This window comes from Serinus canaria, chromosome 4 (genome assembly GCF_022539315.1).
Source record: "Serinus canaria isolate serCan28SL12 chromosome 4, serCan2020, whole genome shotgun sequence".
In the NCBI taxonomy this organism is placed as follows: Eukaryota; Metazoa; Chordata; class Aves; order Passeriformes; family Fringillidae; genus Serinus; species Serinus canaria.
In genome coordinates, this window is record NC_066317.1 from 2347137 (window position 1) to 2367315 (window position 20179).

General features: G+C 40.5%; 1 protein-coding gene across 9 annotated transcripts in view; it reads right to left on the reverse strand.

Moving 5' to 3' along the window:
* The window catches only part of CAMK2D (calcium/calmodulin dependent protein kinase II delta), a 120890-nt gene that overhangs the window by 28793 nt on the left and 71918 nt on the right, over nucleotides 1-20179 (reverse strand). For all 9 annotated transcript variants that reach the window (XM_050973543.1, XM_030239568.2, XM_050973541.1 and 6 more), the window contains 8 exons: nucleotides 17751-17816; nucleotides 15163-15235; nucleotides 9643-9745; nucleotides 5995-6078; nucleotides 4855-4949; nucleotides 4444-4566; nucleotides 3687-3770; nucleotides 2976-3018 (listed from right to left, as the gene is read on the reverse strand). In XM_050973543.1, coding sequence (XP_050829500.1) covers nucleotides 2976-3018; nucleotides 3687-3770; nucleotides 4444-4566; nucleotides 4855-4949; nucleotides 5995-6078; nucleotides 9643-9745; nucleotides 15163-15235; nucleotides 17751-17816 — 671 coding nt within the window. The remainder of the gene's footprint in view (nucleotides 1-2975; nucleotides 3019-3686; nucleotides 3771-4443; nucleotides 4567-4854; nucleotides 4950-5994; nucleotides 6079-9642; nucleotides 9746-15162; nucleotides 15236-17750; nucleotides 17817-20179) is intronic.

Below are 20179 nucleotides of genomic sequence, written 5' to 3' on the forward strand. Positions count from 1 at the left end.
CATTCACAGCAGAAATACTTGCTGGCTGACCTACCAAATCCATATAAGCTATTCACTAAAGCGTAAATGCTTCATGAATCACTGCCAAAGACCTGAAGAATAATAAATTACACAACAAGCCTGCCGTTATTGGGGTTTTATTGTTGTTTATGACCCAATCTTCCCATCATAAAGTGCTCCACAGCCAAGTCATAAGAAATTGGTGTTCTATATATAAGGGAGAGAGTCCCAACATGGAGCTCCCATCGTTACTGGCATTCTTATATTGACAAAACCCCCAAAACTCCAAATCAATTGGACCTTGCAAGCCCAAGGTTGCTCAGACTGGCTGAGGATACAGGAGTTACTGAGTATGTGGTTTACCTTTAAAGCTAATTCTTGTAATTATTCTTGGGGTTTATTTTTGAGCTACATCTGCATTAAGTGCTCATTTTACAGCACAGAAAATGTAGAATCACCTCAGCAACTGTACAGAAATGACTAACGTCCATTATTGTGTTGTTTACATGACATAAACCCTGGAAAGTTAAGCCAGGTTGATGTTTCTAACTTCATTAATCAGCCCTCCAAATGTATTAATAACTATGGCCATCAGCCAACACTACCATTAGACCTCCCACACAGCCACATCTTACAGCTAAAATGAACAAAAATAAGTTTGCCTGTATTGTGCAGCAGTACCACTGCATGTTTTTATTTAAAGAAACATGAATGTAAATATTGAAACCAAATTGTTCTCCACATCCTTTGGAGATTGGACGCTCCCTGTGGCAATGTGTGCTCTCAGGACCTGAGGCAAGAGGGCCTTAGATTTTACATTACCACAAATATTGAGGGCACTCTATTACCTTCAGGAATTTATTTAGGGAAAGCAAAGGGAAGGAGATATTTCTGAAACCTAAGGATAAAAAAAACCCAGAAGTTAATAGCTTTCGAAGCCTGTTTTATACCCTTAGCCCTTATAAAAATATGGGAAAACATGAATTAATTCTTATAGACAGCTGTAGGTCCTTTCACTTAATTTGTGCACAAAATTTCTGAGTTCTTTTGATGCTTGACAAGGACTACGTGTTCTATGCAAACAGTCAAATGAGAGGCAGCAAAATGAGGGCACCACAAGCAATAACACCAAGTATTTACTGTGTCCCTCGGAGCGTGCCCAGCACGGATTGCTACGCACTGCTGCACCTTACAGGACACATCCCACCACTCTGCTGCCTTTGGCTGCAATGGATTTGTAACAGCATTTGGATTCACCTTTCTTCAATCACAGATACTGCACACAAATCAAATATTTCGAGAATTTGCAGGAGCAAAGCAATCAGCATATTCTAAATTAAGCCCACAATGAGAGATTTCTTGCAACTACAAGCGAGAGCTAAAAATAAAACCTAAGGCAGTGCTACTAGGCCAGAAAGCAGACTGGAAACAAATGGCTTGTGACAGCATGGAGAAATTAAAGTGATTGAGGACAAACAGCAGCTTGGATTGAGAAGAGAAAAAAGGTGTTCCTTTCACGTGCTGAGGGTCTTACCTCACAAGAAATACACATTCCACATAAAAGGAAGAAAAAAAAGGAAAGTAAAACACTTTTATAACCACATTATTATGGACAAATGACCTTCATTAGCATGCTTGGCAACGAAATACAATGAATAAAAAACCAAAAAAAAAAAAAAAAAAGTCATCAAGAAAAAAACACGGGTGGCAATGGTGTAAAACAAGATATGTCAGGTGAAAAAAACCAAAAAAAGCCAAAAACCCTGTTTGCTTTTCATGCTGAAATACTAATTAAAAACTACTTCAGCTTTTTTTGTTCATGGAAATTGAATTTGATCCTTACATATATGGACAGTGACAGCTATGAAGAGGGATGAGGAATGATTTGTTTGACATTTAACAGTAATTCATTTTTACAAGAAGCACAGCCTACGGCCTTCCCACCTTTTAAATTAATTGGCAGACACTGGAATTCATTAAGCACTAACTCAAGGTAATTTAGATGAGTGTGGTTCTCTGTGTTTAGGTGTGTATTAAAGAAGGGAACTTAACTAAGAAAGAAATTGTATTTCAACTACCATGCAAATTGAACAAGTTGTTCTTGATTCGTGATTATGTAATTTTTTTGGATGAGTCAGTGCTTATTATTATTCAAAACATGCCCAGAGCACTATCATGTTTTTGTCTGTACAGTAATTTATGTTACACTCCAATAGTTACATCACAGAGTAGGAGGATATGTAAAATTACTGATTTTTAAATCTGGTGTTCTATTTCACTATTCACTGGAAATCTCAAATGGCAAAATGAAAAATTCAACACAGCATCAATACTCTGGCAGTTCTACTACTCTGGACAATTCTAACTCTGCTAAGAGCAATTTTAGCTTTTGCTATTAGAGATTGTTTAGTGTAAGATCTAAATCTCCAGAGCCATCAGGACAAAACTGTTTCATGAAGAGGAAACAACTCTTCTTACATCCAGCTAGGCACTGCTGGGCATTAGAAAGAAAATGGGGACTCATGTTACTACATTTCTCACTCCTTAGCAAAGCAATAAAGAAATGAATGTGTACTGATGATATTTTTAATACAGGATGCAACAGAATCATGGAATGGCTTTTCACATTTATAAAAATGTGTAAGCAGTAAATGTTGTTTGGTGATACTTGTGCATGTGGAGCTATATGCATAACTTTCAATTTGCCTGCACCAAAACAGGCAAGAAAATGGTTCCTGTCTTTGATAGCTAACAATCAAAAAGCAGGGAAGGAGCTCAAATTCTACAGAAAAATCAGACTGCCACCTGTAAGAGAATTTTTGGCCCAAAGACATTAAATTCTTGTTTGCTTCATCACAAAAAATAACACAATATATATTACACTTAGACATTCCTGAACGAGTCCTATTTAGACCTCAGCCTTCACAGACATTAAAATATAAAGACTGCATCAATCTGGAGCTCAATGAACATACCTGAGAAATTCCTGGTAGCCAGCATTGTGGTCAAAATGGCCCCCTGTGTACACACACATGTTCTCAAATTAGCATCACACTTGTGTAAAACTCCTAATGCCAACACAACACAACAAAAAGGAAAATACACGAGTAAATGGCACTAATTACTGAATTAACCCTGAGAGAATGGATTATCTGTGCACTTCCTCTCAAATGCCATGTCATGAGTGCATAAATCATGATTTAATCTTAATTACACACCTATCAGCAATCTTGATATCCAAATATTTACCAACTGTCAGTATGTAATGCACAAGCTAGGAGTATTCAGAGGCTCAGCAATTAATCAAAATACATGGATTAAAATGAAAGAGACTTTACTATTGTTCTTAGGTATTAGGAGCTTATTTGTAATGTTCACATTAGACAAGTTCACATCTGCAAAGTTATCATGTCTGGCCAAGAAAAAACAAAGCATAATTCAGAAGAATAACCTCAAGGATTTTCCTTCAAGAGCACACCTTTGGTGTGTCTAAATACAGAGGATTATTATAGTTTTGAATTATAAAAGAAAAGCCAAATTCTATTCACTTTCATGGAAATTTTAAGATCTTCAAGCCAAAAGCTGATTTTCCATCAAGAGGTCATTTGAGAATAATATTTAGAGAAACTCTGCACAGAGACCATTTGTTTTGCACACTGAACACAAGTACAAGTTTTCTTTCTTACCTTTAGTTTTCTTCTTGCATTGAATTTCTTCAAGCAATCTACAGTCTCTTGTCTGTGCATCATAGAGGCAACAGTAGAACGTTGCTGAGAAGAAGAAAATAATTATTGTAAGGCACCCAGCCAGCTGTTTATGGTTTGTTTACTCTACAACAAACATATTACAACCCATGGTCCCCAACTTGGGCCTAATTTCTACCTTGTCTGACTAACTCATTGTGCTCCTTTTACTCAGCCTCTTCCATGTGCAAAGTCCACTTGAGAAGTCTTGGTGTGGAATATACTGAGAACAGGAGAAAAGTCCTTGATCCAGGCACAGAGGCAGCCTCTGCTACCTGCCAATTGATGTTTCAGAAGTCCCTTAATTCCCTGCCTGCACATTTCATGCTTATCTGAATGATTTCAGGGAAATGAAGATGCAAAGCATTATCTAACTCTAACTCTAGCATTATCTAACTCCTGCACTTTCTTCTCATTGAGCATTTAAAATAACACTCTAATTTTCGCAGAGAACGTTCTGCACAACACAGTCAAGGCAAAGGAGATAAATTTGCAAAAAATCTTACCCCAAGCTGAGATCTGTATAAATACAGACCACTATTGATTGTATCTGTGTAATTATAATTTAACAATTTATAGTTACACAGTTGCATGAACAAGAACAGAAGTTATCCTCTAAACACACTCACTTCATGCTGAAGCAAACCATAAACTGATTTGTCTGCCAAGGGATTGTGTTGGACCTGTGGAAATTACTTACACAGATCCATGGATGCTTTAGTGCTTCTGAGGCTGTGATACGTTTGGCTGGGTTGATGGTGAGCATTTTATTGATAAGGTCTTTTGCTTCAGGAGTCACCGTGTCCCATTCTGGCGAGGGGAACTTCAGAAAAAAAATACACACATGTACATTGTCTTGTACAATCTTTACACAATTTTACCCAGGGATCCACTACTGGATCCAAATAAGAGCTTAAAAATGATAAGGCTCTGCCTTTACCTCATCATCATTTACAAACTAGCTAAATCTTGTGTGTTTAACGTAATGTGATCAGATGATGTTGCAGAATTCCTGAGCCACCACCTCATCAGTTCTTAGCTTCTCCCTCTAGGAAACTCCCGCCTGGAAGTACAATTACAAAGAACTGAACAGACAGAGTATGGTACATACATCATAAGCACCAGCCTTGATCTGCTGGTAAAGCCTGTGCTGGTCTTCATCCCAGAAGGGAGGGTATCCCACCAGGAGGATGTACAGAATGACTCCTGCAGAAAATTCACACCAGTGTTAAGGGCTTTCAAGGAACAAACTCCAGAAATGAATTTTGCACCTAACAACCATGTAAAACAAAAGGCTCATGCGTATCATCCCAGCCATTGGGATGGGAGAAACGCTGCCCCTTCAGACTGGGGGAAACAGGAGAAGTGGGGTAACAAGGTAACCTCTTGTGGAAAACATGGACAATAATAATGAGCATTTGACATCAGATCAGGAACACTAGAAATGTGTATCTAGCCAGAGAATATTCCATTATTCTGGATGCTCTAGGAAAACACATTTTTTAACTTATGGCTTCATCATGGCTTATGCTGGTGTCTGCAAGATTGTCTTATAACTATTCTCATGCAAAGCAAATTTGGGAAATTGAAATTTCTCTGCATTTGGTCAATAGGACATTGAAAAGACCACCTGCTAGTCTGACAGAGATGATTCCCTCTGACTGAAGAAAAGTGTTTTCATAGACACAACCACATAGTAAGTGTGGGCAGAAGTGAAATAAGGAAACCAGCCCCTGTTCTCAGCTGGGGAGCTGCCACTTGCCAGTGCCTCAGAATGCAGTTTGGAGAAGTGGATGATAAAACAATTGTTCTGTCCTCCAGTTCAGAAAATATTTAATTTTGTGGTTTATACCTGCAGATGAGGTATACTGGTCAGACCAAATTTTAGGCTCCTTGTGAACCAAAACTAATGTCCAGCTCACTATATGAACTGGTGTGTTTACTAGCTAATGAGGCATCACACACCTGCAGCTGTTCTTTGAATACTCTTTCAGAGTGTGTTGTGTAGACATGGCCAAGAACGCCACGATAACAGAACTTAGCAAAGAATTTTTAAAAAAAGAAGCTTGTAGGGTAAAAAAAAATCCAATGACCTCTACTGGAAATTAATACTGAATTTTATAATAATAATTACGGAATTTTATTATATTGTGTGTATATTTTTTATTATATATATTCACCCTGGATATAATTTCTCACCCTTAAGACACTTTACAGTGGACTGATTATGACTTTCAGAACAACTTCTTACCACATGCCCACATATCCACAGGTTTTCCATAAGGATCTTTTCGTAACACTTCTGGAGAAAGGTATCCTGGAGTACCAGCAAAGCCTGTCAAAAGGTAAGGCAACTCTGGTCAAAACCTGTAAGTGCTCTGAAAAAAGCAAGTGACTCTCATCTCAGCTGCCAAGAGCCAGGACAACATTTCCCAAGCCAGGGACATGAACTGCTGCATTTGCCCATTTGTTTTTTAAGGCACATGACCCAGAGGTAATGCAGACATTATGGGGGACCAACTAACAATGCAGAGAGGCAGCTACTGTATCCTATTTGTAAGTAGATCTTTGTTGCACAAAATTAGAGCTACATCTATTCTGATCTTTCCACTGCAGAACTCATTTCTGCCAAGTCATTCCACTTCTGGAAACCTCTTAACAAAAGTTTACAGGAAACCTCTCTGAAGCAATCTGGCCTTTAAAATTTATATGTTCTTCATCCTTTATTCATCAACAGCAGTGCTGCTTCTCTGAGCAAAACGTAGGTATAAACATTACTTTTCTTAGGACACTGTAACAGATAAAAACTTCATGACCATTAACAGTCTGCACCATTTCAGTGAGTACTCTGCTCTTTCAGGCATCTTGGCCTACAATAAATGCTGGGGAAATCCTGAGAGGTGAGAATTTGGTGGCTTTCATGAAGGACCACATGCCATTTGTGCAATATCACCCTGGATTCCACAAAACTCATCAGAGACTGTGATAACATATAAAGTGTACAGCTACAGAAAAAAAGAAGCCTTTGCCCTGCAGTCACCAATTACTTGGGAGTGGGAGGAAATGAAAAAACACATTCTGTAAATTCTACTGAGAAAAGAGCTAAAATATGGTCATGAAAAATAAGCTTGTTTTTCGCAGGCTCCTGATATGGAAGCTATGAATTGTTAAGGAGTACTATCACACAGGAAACACATCCTAAGCTCCTTAGAGAAGCTGAAAAATAGATGTTCTAAGTAGCTTTAAATAGAGTGCTGTTTCTTATCCCTTCTTGGGTGCAGTGCACATTTCAAAGGGGAAGCAAAGTTGTTGTGAGTTTAAAACTTACCACAGCTCAATGAACATTACTATGCAAGATTTGAAAATAATCTCTAAAGCAAAAATAAGTATAGTACTTGCTAACCTTACCTCTCAATGAAGAAACAAAATAGATCTAAACTGAAATAACTGGTACAGTTTTAGTACACAGAACCACAGAATGGTTTGGATTGAAAGGACCTTAAAAATCATCTTGTTCCAACGCCTTGCCATGGGCAGGGACACCTTCCACTATCCCAGGTTGCTCCAAGCGCTGCCCCTGGCCTTGGACACTGCCAGGGATGGGGCAGCAACAGCTTCTCTGGGCAACCTGTGCCAGGTCCTCAGCAGCCTCACAGACAACAATTTTTTCCTATTATCTGACCTAAACCTACTCTCAGTTTGAAGTGATTCCTGCTTGTCCTGTCACTAAAGGCTCTAGTAAAACAGCCTCTCCCCAGTATTCTGAGTGGTTTAGAGCAGCACACAGAGAAGGGTACCCAGCCTTGATTTCAATTTAAAAAAAACCAACACAAGGGAGTAGGTAACTGTCATTTATCAGGTTATTTGGTAACTGCTCAGAGGGACCCCCCAAATGAGTGTGTACTTTTCAGAAGCGCTGCTGCTTGTAGTAACTCCATTAGCTAAAGCAATTTGCTAACGCTGGAAACTGTGACTGTGCAGTGCCTAGAAGAGATTGCAACACTTTGTACTCCTAAACTTGTAGATTTCTCCAAGCCTCCGGAGGACCAAGACAAAATCTGTGCTTTGTTGAGCTCAAGCTGCCGACACCTCCCCAGTACATTAAGCACCTGCTAAGAGGGTGGCAGGTTTCCACCAAACCCTGTAAGGCTTTCTACAAATAGGCAAGGAACAAGTTTGTTTTGCAAACACGCAAACCAGGAAAGTATTCTGTTGTATTCAAACACAGGCTTCAAGCCAGTTTCCTGCTGAGGCACAGCCATGGTTCAAGCAGAAAAGAGACCACCACGCCAGAGGACTACACCAGAATAAAGAGAAAAAAAACAAAAAGAAAGAAGAGCATACTGATGCAGAGCTATAATTAGAACCAGAGCATGCCATGAGTCACTAAGTGCTGCAGAATCCAGTAGAAAGCAGAAAAATCTCACAGAAGAAAGTGAGAAAAAGTTCAAAATGCCCAGTCCACTGGACTTCATGTTGTGCCCTGCTAATGCAGTCCTAAAGCTGAAGGCAAGCACTCAGCCCACTCTGGACTGCAGAGCAAGTTCCAAAAAAGGTACAGAACCCACTCACCTTATTGACTGACACAGTTTCTTAAAAAGAAAGACCCCCTTTAGGCTACTTGCTTTTCATTACCTTGTTAACTCCTCCTTACAGGTATATTTTCAAGACATTCTGTTCCCTTCTCCCAAGTCCTCATGATGCTATGAGTCTAAACCAAGTGTTTTACAAGAACCAAATGACAAAAAAAGAAAACAAAGTGCAAGATTTTCCAGGGCATTGCAACCTCCTCTGCATCACCTGCAGGTACACTATGTACAGAAAATATTCCTGAAGTCAACATCAACCTGCTGATTATTTTCTTGAGATGCTTCCTGTTCACCTGATGCTTTTGTCATTCTAACAAACCCCTTGTGTTTTGCCTTGTTTCTATTCCACTCCTTTTGTACTGGTCTGTTTGTTGATGTGCAAGAGCAATCTCCTCTGTCTTTTGTGGATTACTGAAATCCATTTATAAAAAGGCTGGATTTAAAACAACAGGCTGGCTTATAAAGCTGCCAACATATGTCCAATGGCACTGCCTGTGCATCTACATGTACTTATAGCTGTGAACACTCAACCTCCCAGCTCACTGCTCAGGAAAACCTTTCTGCTTCTGTTCCAAGCCTACAACCACTTGGTTCCATTGCAAACTGCACTTTCTAGCTACTCTAAGGGAGAATAGGCAGCTGCTATAAATATTTTATTCTGTATGTTTTTCCACCTGGGATTTACAATACATTTTTCCCCATGCTTCACATCTGTTCAAAGAGGGTGGCACGTGAGACACATGTATCACAATTGTACATGCACTATTGTTTCAAATTACCAGTATCAAACACTTTCCACCATTCTCCTTGAGGCTTCTATTAACTGTAGCAAGTAATCTGTAATTAGTGTCTGGCTACAGCCTCAGGTGCTCAATCCCTCCTATTTTCCCTTTCATTGAAGTCACGTTCCTAAGTGCTTCACAATCAATTTTTCAGGCATTTCCAGCTGACAGGGACCTGTTCAGACAAAATGTTCTGATGACTGGGCAGGTACACTCGGCAGTATTACCCTACTGCCTTATTCCTCAGTCATCTGAGGGGAACACAGCGGTCTCCCTCCCAGGTTCTACAGCCCTATTTTCTGCCTCTGGTTACTCAAGAGAAAGTGGGAGAAAAGGGGTTGTGTGCACCTCAGTCAAATATAAAGGCTTGATGGAAGGCAGCACAAGCTAGGAATCAGGAAACCCAGGTTTTTCCAGGGTCAAAGAGTCATGCAGCTGCATGTTCCACTCTGGGGTGAGAGTGGGGCAGCTGGGGAGGCTTAACCGCTACGCTGAATAAATGGTGAGAGAAAAATGGCAGTTACTTACCAAACCAAGCCTGTTGTTCTCCCTGGACTTCTATTGCCAATCCAAAGTCTGCCAGTTTGACTGCTGCTCCCTTGGATTTGCTAGCTAGAAGTAAGTTCTCAGGCTTTATTCAGAGAGAGAAAACAATTGAAACAAAAAGATAAGTAAATACATTTTAGACAGTACTCTGGCAAAGAACAAATACTTAGAGGAGTGAAAAAGAGAAGAAACCCATGAGTTCTTTCCATGAAATTGCAAAATTTGCACTTCCCATTCCTATCTGGAAAGAACCACCAGGCCTGTAACCTGCCTTCATGAGCTCATGCCAGCAAGGCTAAGGACAGGGTGAAGAGAGCCAGAAGGGGCATTTGGAGCTGTGACACCCGCTGGTGTGACAAGGCGGGTCAGAGATTCCCAAGGGCTCGTTACTGGAAAATGGGGCAGCAGACTCCCAAAGGACAGGGACTCATTGATGACTAGTCTAGCCCATGGAGTTTGCAGGATCAGGCATCTACAACTGTCAAACAGAAATGTCTTGCATGACATCCCAACAATAACAGCCCTGTAATTGTATTTAGAGGGCAGGTGTATCTACATTGCAAATCTTTCAGCAAAACCAGCACACCCACGTTTGTGCCTGCAGAGAACCTTTACAAATAACCATGTTGTTAGTGAAAGTTCCCACCTTGCTTTTGTTTTGTAGAGTATGTTGGTCACATCTGAAATGAAATGCTACGGTACACTCACACAATTAAAGGTAACGGATTTTAACATAACAATTGTGTTCATTCTACTGTTCATAATGAATCCTTTTAACTCCAGTTAGCAAATACATCAAATGTAAATTGCCCAAAGACAACTTTATTGTATGAATGTTTGCTTTCAAAATACAACTAAAAAAGTACTGTAGAAATCAACAGATTATTTCAGAGACTTTTGATAGCATTTTATTGCCACATCTGTCTTTCCAATCCCCATGGTTTTTAAAAAAGGTTTTGCTCTACATTTACGGAATAACAAAACCTCACTTTCATGGAGATTGCTGTGACTTCTCAGTAGCAACTTCTGCAGTGGTCTGTGACAAGGGACTTCACTACAGCCAGGCTGCTGCTGGGGCCCCAATCCTGCAAACTCTTCAAAACCTATTCCAGGTTCAACCCAGGAGCAATCATATCACTTCCAAGGGACTATTTATGTGATGGCAGTTAATCCCACCATGTACTGAGGCTGGAAACAATTAAGATCATAAGCCTCTTTCAGCAAAGCCTATCTTTAATACATGTCAGGTATCCAGCAAAATATGCTTGAGCCTAAGTAAGACCTCAGTCACGGTGATACTTCTATTAATTAACACTACAACGGGTCCTGACAAACTCTTTAGTCTAAAGGTGGCTTTTTCCCCTCTCACCAAAGGAACATCTTTTCAACAATTTACCAACACTTCTCTCAGTCATCCCTTTGTCCTATGTCATAGGCTAGACAATTTTAAAAAACTTTCATCAATAGTTACTTGATGAATCTTCTATTTTAAAAACTGAGATGAAGAGCCCTCAGAACAAAATCTTTACACTCACTTAAATTTTCAGTAAGCACCCCAACTCCATTGCAAGAAACACCGAGGGCATAGCTGAGGACTCTTCTCTAGTTTAATCAATGCCATGTCACATTCCTTGCCATCCAACAACATAGAGTCACACAGGTCTGCAAGGTTTCCTTTTGTTCACAGTAACTGATTCCTGGAATGCTGTTCTTGTATAAGCCTCTTAAAGCAGCAGATGATCCTATTTGCTTGTGACCTTCAGGCAAGCCAAAAGCAGTGAAAAGCCTCATCCTTTTGGATCAAATACAAGCACTACCCCACCAAGCATATATTGCTTTCCCAAAGAGTGATTTTGTTCAAAACACTGGTTTTGTGTTTTCTGATGCTGGTTTGGCTTTTAGTTGGCTTTTTTGGTTTATGTTTTCCTCTTGGAATTGTTTTTTTATTCCATCGCATGTCTCTTCTCTACAGAAGTACCACTTGAACAGATGAGTATGTTCCACCAGAATTCCTGACTTACTCCCATGCCAAAGACAACAGCCTTTTGGGCCATGCCAAGTGGGACTGTGTGCTTAACCAACATGCAGCAATCGCTTGAGGCTGGCCAGAGGCACGTGGGTGATTACCATGCATTAAATGGGAATGAGTGCAATTACTTGGCAAACATTAACAGCACCGTGCAGGACTCTCAGGATTCGGCGGTGTCACCTTGTGCTCCCCGGCAATGGGCAGCAGCCAAGCATGCACAATGGCACTGTTAACTGCTTAAATTACTTACAAATAAATTAACATGATTTATGTCATGCTTTTCCAAAGGTCTTTAATCCTTAAGATACCAAGTATTTAAGGCTCTGTGTATATTTCCTTGAATATACCTAAAGCAGCCACTCTTTGGTGGAAGGTAAGCAGGTCTTAACCACAAAATCACATAAGTTTCACAAAAGCAGGAAGGCTATGGCGTGACAAGAACTGGAATTCCTACCTGGAAGTGCACTTTTACTAGCTGGTAAAGCTAAGTTAATTTTTTTCTGGGTCTAACAACCACCACCATCCTGACTTATACCAGTGATTACAAACAGAGCAGCAACAAGCGCTTCTGCAGGTCATAAGAGGCTGCAAAAGCTCCTCTCTGTTTGCTACTGAATCAGCCCAGAAGGAAAGTTAAATAAAACAGGATCATCCAAAATCTCCACATCCCCAAGCATGCCATCATGTTGTGGACTGAGTTATTGGAAAAAAAATCCATCAAGTTTTGCAATTTAAGGATCCATGCCAGCCCATAAGCACCTTCCACATCTTGCTGTTCTGCTCCTGGCATCTTCTTTTCAGCACATGGCGTTCTGCTCGTATTTCACCACAGTCTTTCATTTAATTCTTTGGGTTTTCTGGCTTTTGTCACAAAGCTGTAACTGAAGAAGGATGGTTTTCTGCTTCCTCAAGTTTTCACTTTCCCAAATGAAACCGGGCACCACAGCTTGGCAGAAACACTTTTTCTCACACTGTTTTTTCAATTCATCCTGGATTTGCCAGAATAAGAAATCCACACATGGTCTGGAGCAGGCAACAGCTGGATTTAATGCATTCCCAAAGAAAAAGTTGTTTTGTGTGAACGTATAAAAAGTAATAGAAAGCATCCCTTATTCCATCAGCTTGCATAGCTACAATCCTGGCTTTTAAAATTCCTTTTGATGCTTTAGAAGCATAGGGTTGCATGTACAGTGTGGACAAGAACCACTGGAGTAGCTGGGCAAATTTGACATGGTTGCCTTTAAACTCATCCCACATTATCCAGCTGCCATGCAAGATTTACAAATTGGACAGAGATTTGTCAGTCTCCTCTTGTACAAATGCGACAAAGGAAAATCCAGAAGTGCAAACTGAGCAAAAGATTTGGGGTCTGCATCTTGGAAACTCATCCTGCTCGCTGAGCTTTTGGGGCGAACCCCTTTGTGTTCCCTTATGACAACAACATGGACCTTATAAAGTCAGAGAAGAACAGTTTGTTTGGGAGTGAAAGTTGCCAAGAAAGGCAACAGCATTCTGATTCCAACATTATTCATTATAACCACTAGAAACTCTTATCATAGGAGGAAATTTCTGCTCCTCAGAACTCATTCAGAAAAAAACTGAAGCCCAAGAATCTGTGCCAAAGTGATTAGTGTGATTTGCTGCCTTAGCATACACACCATTTTTTCTCTGCCTCATGAAGGATCTGATAGTGCAGACTTGCATTTGATTTCAAAATAAATCATCTTCTTTTCCTTGTGGACTGCGAAGCTCAAGTGCCCAAAAGGCAAGCTTACTGCGAGTTCTAGGACAGCCTTCTCTCTTGGAGTCTCACAGTAAAACAAAATTATCTATGCTTGCTTCTTTCCTTGCCAACGTATTTTAAAGGCAGAGAGCATTCCTCCAGTAGATGCCTCTAGCCATTTGGATATGTACACAGTTAAGAAAGAGGGAATGCTCTCTCAGCACAGAGTTTTCTTTAGAAAGGTTTCTATCCCAATGTTAAAGCTCAGCTGGAAGGAACTGGACTCCTCAGGTGAGTGTGCTGAGAACACTGTAGAAATTCCTGGTTTTAAAGATGGTTTGTTGTCCGGCCATCACTTGCAGGAGAGAGGTCTGTGTGCCAGCGATCCCAGAGCAGCTGGCCTTCTGTCACTATAAAATGCACAGCATGCAAAGGCTACTGTGCTTCCCAAAAGCACTACATATTCTGCTGATGAGACATGGGAAGTTGTCCTCATGCCCTGTCCCAAAAGCTCTGGATGAGAAAGGAAGACCTTGTATTCAACAGATACACACAGCGCTTGAAAAGCACCTCTTGCTCTCCCGGTACTGCCGGGTGCTGGACAGCCAGGTACTGGCCAGCCTCGAGCAGATTCCCTCTGGTGAGCACGAGCTTGTTCTTGCATGTAGGTGAAGCCAAGTTAAAACCAAATGAACAGAGGGGAAAAACAAAAAGAGGGAAGCATTTACATTTCGGCTGCTGGCGGCCCTGTGGGGCAGGGATGCTGCTCCGGGAGGGCGGCGGGACAGCAGCACTCACCTTGAGGTCGCGATGGACCACGCCCATCTGATGGCAGTGCAGCACGGCCTCCAGGATCTGCTGAATGCAATGACTGCATGCAAACACCATGGGCGCCCGTTAGTTCCAGCACCAGGCGGCGGCCGAGGGCGCGGCCGGGCGTGGCTGTGCTCCGGCCCGGCCCGCCCTGCCCTGCCCGCTCGGAGCACGACGGCCTCAGGCTCCGCGGCAAGGGGCTGCCCTCAGAGACAGGAGGCGGGGCGGCTGCCTTGGCTTCGCTTAGAAATTAACACCAATGGCTTTTTTAACCATAATTTTTAAAAGGAAGAAATTTTGCCACTAATTTAAGGTAGTATTAAATATTTGGCATCCTCTGTGCTTTCTCCTCCTCGCTTACTCAGAGCCTTCACAGAGGCATTGAAGAATTGCAGAAATGGTTAGAAATCGCAGTGACCATGGAGGCAGTCCCCAGGCCCCTTGAAGCCAGGTACTCCAGGTCAATACTTAGCTCATAGCCGCCCTAATCTAGCCGGCAATCAGCGGCACTTGCCTGAGGGCTCCTCACAGCCGAGCGCAGCAGCGCGGCCGCTCCTCGGGCACTGCCCGCCGGGCCCCAGCACAGCCGCGGCGGTCACATCTGCAAGCTGACAAACATCACAGCCAGGGTCACCTCCTGCCCCGCACAGCCACACACGGACAGCCCCGGCAGCGGCACCTGGCACAGCGGGGGCGAAATCCAGCGCCTTGGCAAGAGACACTTTTTGGGCAGCCGTTCCCCGTTTGCCATGATGTATGTTAGGCCTGTAGACTCGCACACTGGAAAGAGGAGTCATGCATTATCGGTTGGAGCGGCTGTTCGCAGGGTGAATAGGAAAGGCAAGGGAACATCGCAGACATCCCACCCTCTGCCCCTACCCAGCGGAAAGAAAACCCCAAAATTCTTATATCCAACTGATGGGCACCAGATACTGACCTTCAGGTCTCTGTGAACTATGCCATTTAGATGACAATGATTAACACTTTCTAGAATCTGCTGTATACAATGACTGCAAAGATACAAGGGCAGAATGGAAGGGAGAACATTTTAAAGGCACATAATCACATTAAATACAAAATAAAATAAAACTAAAAAGAAAAAGTTAAAGAACAAAAACAATTTTACACCTCTTGACAAGTCTTGATTGCTGTTTGAACTGGAACAACAACATTGTTGAGAAATTTCCAGCTCCAACACATCCAAAAAACAAAAAACCAAACCAAAAAAGACATTTAACGTGGAACATATGACACCTATGAGACAGAATCATCAGACTGTGTTGTCATTCAGCAGTATGGAAACTTTTTCCAGTTTCCAAAAACTGCCACAAGAAATATAAAGTGGAGGCAGTAAAACAATTAGCGGCATGTTTTGGTTTTCTTAATTTTTGGTGGTGAAGTTAACATTGCAACAAGGGCTGAGACAAGAAAATGGTCAGAAATGAGATGATATACAGAAAACAAATGAAACAAAAGAAGTCAAAAGCTAAGGAAAAGCAAAACATTTTTAATTTTGAATTGGTTTCCTTAAAATGATTAATAGGATAAAGCCAAGTCATTCAAAGAGGTGGCATGCATTTTCATTTAAAATAGCGTCCAGCTCTAGTTTAGTTAGGAGTCACTTGGGGAGTGAAAATCCACATTAAAAATTAAGACAAATATTTTAATTTGGTTCTTTCAGTAACTGAACTAGCACCTATTTTCCCATACCAGGTGTGCAAGTTTTGGCCAATCCATGATACCAAAAAGCACAACTAAAATATTAATATTTTAGAGCACTGGAACTTTTTCAGTCTTTTTTTGGCACCACAAGAGCTTAGCATTTTTTTTAAAGACATCGTTGTGGCACGAGTTGAGTGATGCTAAGTAACACGCAGTAGTCAAGATGCTGCTCATCCAAAACCTTTTGACCATGGAATTCAGAAGGAATGGTCATAATCAGTAACTGGAGCCCAAGCCTGAAAACCCTTTCTTAGGCAAGTAGTTCACAACTCACTGCACGGTTTGTCTGAGTACAGACTACTGGCGTGAGCAAGGGCTTGCAGGAGCAGACCAGTGTGACAGTCCTGGGAGAGGCATCCACAGAGAACAGCAACTAGTGCTAGAGGGATACACACATACACACACTAGATAGATCTATATAGATAGATATAGATGTATAGATAAATACACAAAATACAGAGATGCATCATAACTAGATATTGCACTTATTTGGACAAATTTGTACTGAAAAAATAATATGTGTCTATATATATATTCTTCATATATATATATACACACACATATATGTACAGCCCCTTCCAAAATATCATAATTCTAGAACAGAAGGAATCATCATTGTAATTTTTCCTTTTAATTCCCAACTACCTTAAAAACACACAAGGACAACATATACTGGCCTTTGGCATCAATACTGAAAATTTGCTTCAATCACAGCAGGAAAAAATGATTTGATAAATTTTTCAACATAGCTCCTCTTCTTCCATCCCACCTAAACCCTATTGCTGTTTTCTCTTCTACAGGGTGTTTTGCTATGTGTTGTTCTTTATTTAAATGCCTAAAGTATTAATCTTTCTACCATTCCTACAGAGGCAGTAAGATCTGGAAATGGAAGCTTCCTAATATTCAGAGTAACTTCTTGTCTGTTCATTATTACCCTACTACTGTTGTTAGGAATACTTAATTCTTTCTGGTCATCTCCCAGTGATCTCCAAATGTAAAGGCATCATTTAAAACAGCAAGCACTAAATATGTATTACTGGGGGGTGTGTTTGTAAACACACAGAAACATAAGGATTCTTTAAATTTACTTGGAGATCAATTCATGTGAAGAATGTGGTGGTAGAACATATTTTCTTTAAAGTAATTGACCACAATATTTAGGATTCTTTATTTTATGACAATATTTAAGATTTACTATTATATGAGGACAAACATGAGATGAGTGGCCCTGATACTTTATGCATGCAAATTATGATAATTGTCAACTTATTATCCAAGTTTTTCAACAAGCACTTGCAGAAAATTGCCAGAGATCTCATATTTGAGCTCAGACTATGAGACACATAGTATAATTGCTTATTGATGAAACACAACAAAGATTTTCTAATCATTAAAGGAAATTTGCAGTTCTGGACTGAGAACAAAAAAATTATATTTAATGCAAAATTCTTTTAAAGTTCAACTTATGCTTCAAACTTGGATCAGCAAATTTAAGAACTCATGGATGAGATACTTGAACTGTTCCGTCCAGTTTGCAGAGGAAACAATGGGTAAAATTTTTATTAATTGAGATCCAATTTCAGCTTTTTCAGATCAGCAGACACCAAGATTTCCCATAAGTTCTCCACCACATGGCTGAGAGCTCAAACTGCCAAACTCTGCCCTTCCAAGTCTAAGAGAACTCCTGGAGAAATCCTAGAGTCTCACAGACTGTGCTGGGAAACTGATGCCAAACACCAGGATATATTAAAGTAACTATGCTAGCATTATCAAAAGCAATCATTAGAAAAACAAATTACTTACCTGGCATCTGCTTCACTATAATACTCTCTTGCAACTATATCTTCAAACAATTCACCTCCAGTGACTCTGTTACAAAAAGCAAGATGGGGAAAAGGAGATTTCAGAAGTGAAAATGTGCACCTTAAATTAACTTGACAGGAAGAAGTCAGACAGGACTAAGTGAAATATTTGTACAGAAATGCAAGAGGTTTTGCAGCAAGGTGCAGGAACTAAAGTGGAAGGTTTGTCCATCCAAATCATTACATGAATAAAATAGATGTGGTGGAAGTGCAATCATAAACAGTAAATAAAAGCCCAGAGCAGCAGCATATTGGGCAAGTTGCCAGACATCAGTTATGGATGTCAAAAGGAAGGAGTAAAACTCCAAGGATAAAGGGAACTGAGCAGCCAGGAAAACTGTGGCTGAAGCTCAGTACAGTTCAGGTAACTTGCAAACTGCAATATCAGGCAAAGGTAAGAAATGCTAAAACACAACAATGCTAAAAAAGGAAAAGGGTCTTTCAGTGTAGATCAAATCACAACAGAGGTGTACCCAGAGAGGCTGGCTTTTTGTGCTGTGGCTAGAAAGAGCATTACTGAGTTGGAAAGGAAATATCAGTAGAATCAGGGTACCTTAATCAGTTCAACAGCAGATTTTTCCCAGAATTTTTTCGTTTATCTTTGTGGAGAAAGTAGGAATAGCTAGTTAAAGCATCACTGAAAATAAGTTACGTACAAGGGAAGAACTGTTTGATCCTGGGGCCAGTAACAGAAGTGGCTGTGCATCGTTGCATACTCAGGAGCTCATTGAACAATCAGCAGTTTAATGGTACAAAGTGGTTAAAAAGCAATAAAACTGTTTTTATATCCCAAAGATCACATTCTAGAATGAGCCCTGAGCAGGATGATGCCACAACCTTGGATTACATCTGGAATAGGGTGACAGCAATGTAAAACCCCTCCTCATATTGTACTGGTTCTAGTCACTCAAACTCAGAAAAGGGAACTGGATGTGCAGCATGAACAGCTACCGGGCTACCCAGTCACTCACTCATCAGATCCCCTCAGAGAAGCAAACCCAGTTTAGCTGGGCAAAACAAAGGTTAAGAGGGATGAAAATAAATACTTAAGATGAGCATTAACCTAGATCTCCCTAGAGTGGAGTTGTAATGGATAATATTGGCACAATAATACATGAGCATACAATACCTAAAAGAAAATATAAATTAAAATCAGGAGAAGTTTTCTAGCAATCCTTGTAAGATGAAGATTCATGAGCTTTTCAGAGGGGACTCAAAGCACTGGAAGATCCTTCCTGTAACATTTCTCTCCTATGGTATAGGCTGACAGACTGGCACAGCTAAATGCAATTCTTTACGTGTACAGGTGCTTACATAAATAATTCCTAGATGAAAGCTCAATGTTTGTATTTCATTGCTGGCTATGAATGTGAATATTAGCACATGGCATTTCCAATAAATTCCCAAACATAAAAGCTTGAGTGTGCAACAAGAGACTTAAAAGATTGAGATACTTAAAAATCTATACTACAGTGAACACAATTAGTATTGAATACAGTTAAGTTTATTAGGATTAAAACATTCAAGGTGAGAATACTCAGAATGTTCAGAACTGTAACGTTCACTTGCAAACTGCTGTACTAACACTTTGTAGAAGAGCCCAGTCTTCAGCTACATTAAATGATGACAGAAATGTCCTGCTCAAGCAGCAGCCCAGCTCCTTTCTTGGAGAAGGCCAGTTCAAGAACTTGATTTTCATGATTTCATTTATATTTGGGTTACACCATCCTTTTTCTGAGTTTCCGTCTTACTGACTTCCTAACATAGAGATTTTCAGGTAACAGAATGCTATTTTGTACAAAAGTAGGGAGTAAAATCTAGAGGAGGTAAAGTAGCTTGTTGCCTAATTTGTATTCTCTTTTTGCCTTCTACCTCCCAGAGAGTGGCTTTGGTTGCTGTAGCACAAAATGTTTGATTGATGCATATTTTGACAGTCTTTCATGACTCCTTTTTGCATATATATTTGTCTACCACAATTCTGGTAAAGAGGAATAATTCTCACTTTGTGATGAATGAAAACACAAAGCATCCTTTGATCTTACTCTTTCTTAAAACACTTCTTTTTGATCCAAGCTAAAGAAAGAAAACAAGAAGACAAGAAGAGAGTACCAAATTGATGTTTGCTCTTCTCCAGCATGGAGGGAGGAAGGGGAAATGAAATCTTACGTGCTGATACTGAACATTTGCTTGGTATTCAGAACCATTGTTAAACAATGAAAAGATTAAAGCGGGAACAGAGCAGGTGAATTTCAGTGTCAACCAAACAAGCAGTCAGCAATTCCCACGCTCTGTCACTCTGAAGGATACCTTAGGAACAGCAGCTTTCCCAGCAGAGCTAAATGGCCACAGTGAAGGAAGGCAGCGCAGTGC